Raw genomic sequence first — 7,330 nt, forward strand, 5'->3', positions numbered from 1 at the left:
ACACACACACACACACACACACACACACACACACATGTATGTACAGGATGCAGTGAATAAACTGTCATCTAAATTATGCAAAAATAAAAATAATGGTGACATCTCATTTTGACATATATTTACCAAAATTACATAAAAATATCTTGAAATACTAAAGAGTGAATTTATTCAATCAATTTGCCATTGGCTTTAACCATGGTCTCCAGACAACTTCAGAATCTCCTGCAACTCTTCTGGACACTCTCCTTGTTAAAAAGTTTTGTTGGTCCCTCGCTCATCTGTCCTCCATACATAATAATCAAGGGGGTTGCAGTCTAAGGGGTTAGGTGGCCAGATATTAGGGGTGATGTGGTCGCAGAAATTGTCTGATGCAAAAATTGTTCTCCTGCTTGTGTGGCATGGTGCAGAGTCCTTTTGCCAGACGTAGGGTCTTCCAGCAGCCACCCTCTTGACCCATTCTATTGTATGTAACATATATGCCCCTTTGTGTGTGTGTGTGTGTGTGTGTGTGTGTGTGTGTCTGTGTGAAATTGATAAATATAATTTATGATAAAATTTTAATTTCATTTTCATTGAAATACTTATGAATTCAGAGCTCACTACAGTTTGCCTGCAGTTAACCACCTCTGACTGTTACTCACTGCCAATTCATTTGTTGTTTTACTCTTCTTTGGAGCTAAGCCTTTAAACGTCTGCCTGCTTTAGCATCTCTCACTGTCACCCATACCCACTCCATCTGTTGTTTTACTCTTCTTTGCCTACTGCATGACTGACAGAGACATACTTTGCATTTTATCATATATGAAGATAAGTTAACTGAGACATCAAAATTTTATTCAACTTGTAATTTAGAATACAGAAATTAATTGATATTTGTTCTCAAAAACATCCACTAACGGGGAATATGGAATTTACTTCTGTAAAAGAAATTGGTAAATTTTTAGCTTGAATCATATTGTGCATCAAACGAAATGTATTGCAGTATTTATTTGTTGAGGCTCTTTACATTTTGAGTTTAAATCCTACCAAAGTCATCTATTCCTTTTACCTTTTCAGAGTCAAAAAAAAAAAAAGATAAATAAAACACCAGTGAAGTTGTTGGCTTTGTACAAACAATTTAGATAAAAGATAGTAAAAAAAATTTATTGTGTATGTGTGTGCATGCATACGTGTTCTTATATCTTTTACTCATTTCAGTTATTAGATTTCACCCATGTTTGGGGTACTGCCTTGAAGAATGCTATTTATACTGAAGTAAATTCCCGCTTTCTCCATTTTAGGAATATTTTCAAGGATACATATCTACAAACGTCTCTGTTCCTATTTACTAGTACACTACTGGTAAAAGTTGAGATCTTAGTCAACCCTGTGTACTTGTAATAAATTTGATACTACTAGAATATTGAAACTTTTCATCAATAGGTGTTTCTGTAAATTTGTAATTTAGCAACCCTAACTAGAGCAAATATGTAATTATTATTACTAAAGTTGAATGCTTTTCCATTACTTTTATATAGAGATAAAAAGAAAGAACCACCTGAAGACAATAAGATAATGCATCAATCAAAGCATATTGTAGAAAACATGAATATAAAACATGAAGTTAACAGTCTGTAAAATCTAAAGTACAAAATCTCATTCCAAAAGTATTGAAATTTGGAGGAAATATATATATTTTTATTAGTTATATATGTTAGCTTTATGCCAATTATGTCAAACTTAAATGGTTGTTATAAAGGAAGTCTTTAACTTTTTCGTAAATTTCTTAATGATTAAATTTTGCCATTTCACTGCAGAATTAATTTATTTTACATCATGGTGTTGTATATTCTTAAACAGAAGTAGATCAGTATAATTCTTGAATTTTTTTTAACAGTTAAGCCATGTGTTTTATCATATTTTATTTTTTTATTTTTCAGGAAAATGTAGAATATGTATTCCTTGTGATCTTCACACTAGAATGTGCCATGAAGATCATAGCCTATGGATTTGTGTTACATCCAGGAGCATATTTACGCAACGGATGGAACATTCTAGATTTTATAATTGTAGTTATTGGGTAAGTCAGTTTTGCTTTTTATTGCCTTACTTTTCAATAGAACACAAGGGGAGGTTTGGATTCCTATCCTACTGTGATGCTTGCTTGTTACTATTACCTTGAATTTCTTTATTGAATGTAGTAAAGTGCACAGTTGTAATGTGGTTGTGTAACTTAACACCCTCAGATTTAAAAAATCAAAGAGATGTCACAAATCATTGGTAAAGCTGAGGCTTTGAATGTGAATGATTGTTTCTGCAAAAGAAGAGAGAATATTTTGTGTATAAAGATTCATCTGAAATTATCTGAATACTCATAGCAAAACTGCAAGAATTTTATTAAATGATGTTTATTTTTATGGCTAATAAATTTTAGCACATCTTTAGAAAATGCTGACTAGCCCCAATGATAACATTATTAATGAATCAATGACAAAATTGGAAATTAAGAACTGTGATTATTCATATGGAATGTGAAAAAAGATAAGACTTGTAGAGATGAAATAATTAAATGGCTAGAGTACTGGACTATTTGTATTCAGTCTTGAGAGACCATTTTTTGTTGCGAGCAGCCATTCAATACTTTCATTTATTTTCAGTTAGTTAGGGGCCAGTGGTTTCTAACCTAAATGTTGTAACACCCTAAGATGTTTCTTATGGGGCTGAGTGTGGGAGCTATGAAGATTGAAAAAGAGTGGACAGATTGCCTTTTTTTAATCAAACTAGATGGTTTTAAATATTTAAAAATAAAGGAGATGTATGTTGATGCAAATGTTATTTTGTTTTATCATTAACAGAGAGGTGAAGAAGGGCAATAAATTTCACTGATGTTGGTGGAGTCTGGATTTGTTAGTTTGAGAACCATCACTCTAGAGCAGTGGTTTTCAACCAGGGTCCACATGACCTTTGAAGGTCCATATTAGATTTTTGGAGGTCCAGACATGCAAAATAGTAAATTGGAGATCCACAGTAGTATATTATGGGTCCATGAAAAAGTTTTGATTTAGATGTATTTACTGCAAGAAAAAGTTAAATTTCTTTCTCATAGCTCAACCTACACAAGTGATTGTGTGAAAAACCAAATAGGAATTTTGAAAGAAGTTTCTATAAAACTTAATTTTAAACATTGAATGGCAATGGAGGTCCACTACAATAGAAAAGTAATCAAAGGAGCCCATAGATAAAAAAAAATGGTTGAGAACCTCTACTCTAGAGTATTGTAGGTAGTAAGTGAGAATATTGCAGAATTTTAAATAATACAATTTGCATTATTATTCAGAATTCACACAAATGTACTTAAAGTATAAAGAAATAGGGTGACAAGGTCAAAGAAACATTAAGATTGACTGAGGAGGACTAGAATGGCTGAGTAAGCAATATATTGGTCTATCAGCTTGTGAACCTTTGGTTTAAAATTCCATGGGAGGTATTTTGTTGTTTTTGATCTGTACACTTAATTTTACATACATCACTTCTCATTACTACCAAGAATCTGTACCAGTTTTTCTTGGATAGTTAACGATGATAGATTGACATCATGTGAAGGTTTCTCATATCCTTAATGCTATAAAGTCAAAGCTTAGTACTGGCCTTTAAGTAATCTTGTTGCTATTGGAAGTATTTTATATTTTGTCTGAGTCAGGATGAGGCAAGTAGTGTTGTATGAGCACTTTAACTTTATTGTTGCTGTACTCCAATAATTTTTTTTTAACGTCTCAAAAAATGGTTTTGTTAGAAATATTGTTGCTGTTTTGGTACTATTTACAATCTATCATTAATAAGTTGATGTCTAAGGAAAGTTTTACTAAGTATCAGATAAATCTCACATCAATCAATCATTTTTCTCTATCAATATCATCTTCAAAAGAGTAAAATCAATGTGCTTCCATAACAAATTGATTAAATTCTTTTCTCCCACTTCAGTTTTCATTATAATTTGTTGTTACTGTTATTATTAACATTATTATTACTACTTATTATAAATAGTATGTTTATTATTATTATTATTATTATTTTATGTTTGACTTTTGTTTTGCATTTGTACAAGTTGGATCCAAGTCTCACCCAGAGACCTCAAGAGACAACAAGTTAGAAGTTCATGTAGATGTTATGCCTAGGGTACCATATATTTGGATTTGTACAGTTTTGTTCAAGTGAATGTTTAAGAAACCATAAGAAAATTATGTGTTTATTATTATTATCATTATTATTATTATTATTATTATTACTATTATTATTATTATTATTATTATTATCATTATTATTATTATTAGTAGTAGTAGTAGTAGTAGTAGTAGTAGCAGCAGCAGCCGCTTGATTTCTATGTTTCATTTATGATTATGTGACTTCACTTTCAGCTCTTGAATTTTCTGTGTTGTGGTGTGGTGTGGTGTGGTGTGGTGTGGTGTAGTATTGATTACTATAACATTGATGTTTAAAGTTTACAAAAACACAAAACTATGCACACTATCTACAAAAAGTTCAGTTCACATATGAACTACTATTTATGATTTTTGTGATGGATAACACGAAGGAATCAGCCTTGTAACAATTTGTATGAGAAGTTTCAATGTGTGTGTATGCTTAGATGTTGATACAGGCATGGACAAATGGTTATCAAGTTCACTTTGCAATTTCAAAGCCCAGGATAGAATAAAGCTTTGTGACTGATATTAAGTAGTCAGTAAATGGAAAGTGTGTGAAAGCCTGCTGGATGCACTATATCTATAATTCAAAGAACCACAACTGTCATATGCAGTATTGTGGCTGAATGTGCTAACTTTCCATCCTTCTGGCCTGTGAAACTTCTATTTTCTTTGAAATGACAATTTTCTTTCTCCCTCTGAGGAAGCATATGTAAAACAAGTAAAAATATGGGTATTTGAAAATTAAGTAGTAAATGTTGAGTAAGATCCACAGGGGCAATAGACAAATGGGGTCACCTGACTGGTTGGCATGAAGTTACTTACCAACACACTTTATCTTACCCAGAGGATATGTTGTTTCCTCACTCTACATTTTCTATTGTTACTACTATGATAGCCTCTACTATTTAAAGCTGGATGATCTTCACTCACTCACTTTCTCTCATCACTCTTAATCTCTCCCCCACCAACCCCTCACCAATCATTATGCTTTCCTCTCCAGAATACTTGCCTTTGGGAATTTTTTCCTTGACCATGCTTTTCATGTAGTTGCCACTTTGCAACTATTCAAGAGAACTATTAACCTCATCAATCTTACCAATCTTGATAGCTTGCAAAAGCCATGGACACATGGTCATCTCCCAAACCAAACCAATAAAAAAAGTGGTGCTAAATATCATCAACTGAATGACCCATGTTAACTTGTATGAAACCCTAAACTTATAAATGAATGAGTTGAGAAAACAGCTGAGTATCAAAAACATTAACTGATATATATATAAGAGAAATGTTACATGTTGGAATGGATAAGATGTGCTAAAATGCATTGTGAATCAATGAAGTATAGTACATGCTCTTATTGCTGGTCAAAGATGACTTGATCAAACTTGAGAATCTTACATATGAGAGGTACATAACAAGATGTGTCTATCCCCACAAGTATAGAAAAACATACATTAATCTAATTTTGATAAATAATGGTGATGGACATAACTACTTTTAAATCTGCTCTTCCATTTTCCTATGGTTGTATGAGTTAAGCATGTCATCAAGGTCAGAACCATTTCTTATTCAGAGTTAATCCTTGATGGTTTGGGAACTTCGTCTTTCATGTATGTTCCTTTCTCCATTTTATTATTATTATTATTATTTCTTTTTTTGCTTTGTTTTTATGGCTGGATGTCCTTCCTTTCACGAACCACTCTCTAGAATGAATCAGGTGCATTTTTGTTGTAGTACCAGCCATGAAAGGTAGCCTTCTCGCTAGGAAAACAAAAGAGTCTTTTCTCCCTACTCTATGTTGTTCATTCAGACACTGGCATTACAGCAGTCTAATTCCTAACAAGACTTAAGAAACAATCTCTGCATTGTCTCTATTTTACCCATTGCATTCTTTCCCATACAGTTGGTAAGTTCTTTGTTGCCAGGTGTATGGAAAGAAAAACAAAACATTTTCTATCACATCACCAACATCAGGTAGGTAGTCTAAGATTAGGTTAAAGAGCCTTTTCCACTTGCATCAGTCTGAGCTTAAGAGAGTTACCTTGACTACTGGAAAATAAGTTAATTTCATTCTCTCAGTTTGTGAAATTTGTTTTTGTTATTGTAGTAATGGTAGCAGCAGCAGTTATTAATTTCTAAATTGATTACATTACAGTTCTAAAATTATTTTATATTTTAAGGATATATTTGATAATATTGAAATTCAATTAAACATTATCAATTATCAAATTCTTTTACACTTTCTTTTTTGTCAAGAAACGGCATGGCTTGAAAGGACATAAAAAATATCTCAACTATATCTGTTACAATTTAAAGAGACTGTTAATTAAATCTTTTTCCTTTACATATATTGTTATATATAAATATATAATCAAAGATGTTTTATTCTAGTACCTGTGAAAAAGATTTTTAATATTGATTTCTGAAATAGACATATCATGTATTTGTAGAGTGAATGATAAAGGTAATCAAGTTGCCTTTATTTTATCACTAGTAGTTATTATATTGGCCCTGGAAGTAAGTAGCAAAACTAAACACTATGTAGTATTTAATCCAGTAGTCTATTGAACTTATATCATTTAAAGGATATATATGTAATTAAACACTTAGTTTGTCCTAATGTGTCAACCTGAAAAATATTTGATGCATTTTTATTTTTATTTTTTTTTTACAGCTTAGTCTGTGGAGAAAGGCTGTAGCTCATAGATTACCCCAGTAGGAAACAATGCAGTATATAAAGCTATCTGTAATCAAACCTGAATGCTTACAACTGAGTGGGCTCTGCTAGATGATGGTGGTAAATTAGATGAAGGTTAAGTCTACCGCACACTTTACTACTCATCATCATCATCATCATCATCGTTTAACGTCCGTTTTCCATGCTAGCATGGGTTGGACGATTTGACTGAGGACTGGTGAAACCAGATGGCAAAACCAGGCTCCAATCTAAATTTGGCAGAATTTCTACAGCTGGATGCCCTTCCTAACGCCAACCACTCAGAGAGTGTAGTAGGTGCTTTTACGTGTCACCTGCACGAAGGCCAGTCAGGCGATACTGGCAACGGCCACGCTCAAAATGGTGTCTTTTATGTGCCACCCACACAAGCCAGTCCAGGGGCACTGGCAACGATCTCGCTCGAAAATCC

General features: G+C 32.7%; 1 protein-coding gene across 1 annotated transcript in view; it reads left to right on the plus strand.

The window, feature by feature from the left end:
• Positions 1 to 7,330, plus strand: part of LOC106872359 (muscle calcium channel subunit alpha-1-like) — a 434,563-nt gene that overhangs the window by 185,153 nt on the left and 242,080 nt on the right. The window contains 1 exon segment of the mRNA XM_052966564.1: positions 1,920 to 2,059. Coding sequence (XP_052822524.1) covers positions 1,920 to 2,059 — 140 coding nt within the window.

This window comes from Octopus bimaculoides, chromosome 3, assembly GCF_001194135.2.
Source record: "Octopus bimaculoides isolate UCB-OBI-ISO-001 chromosome 3, ASM119413v2, whole genome shotgun sequence".
NCBI lineage: Eukaryota > Metazoa > Mollusca > Cephalopoda > Octopoda > Octopodidae > Octopus > Octopus bimaculoides.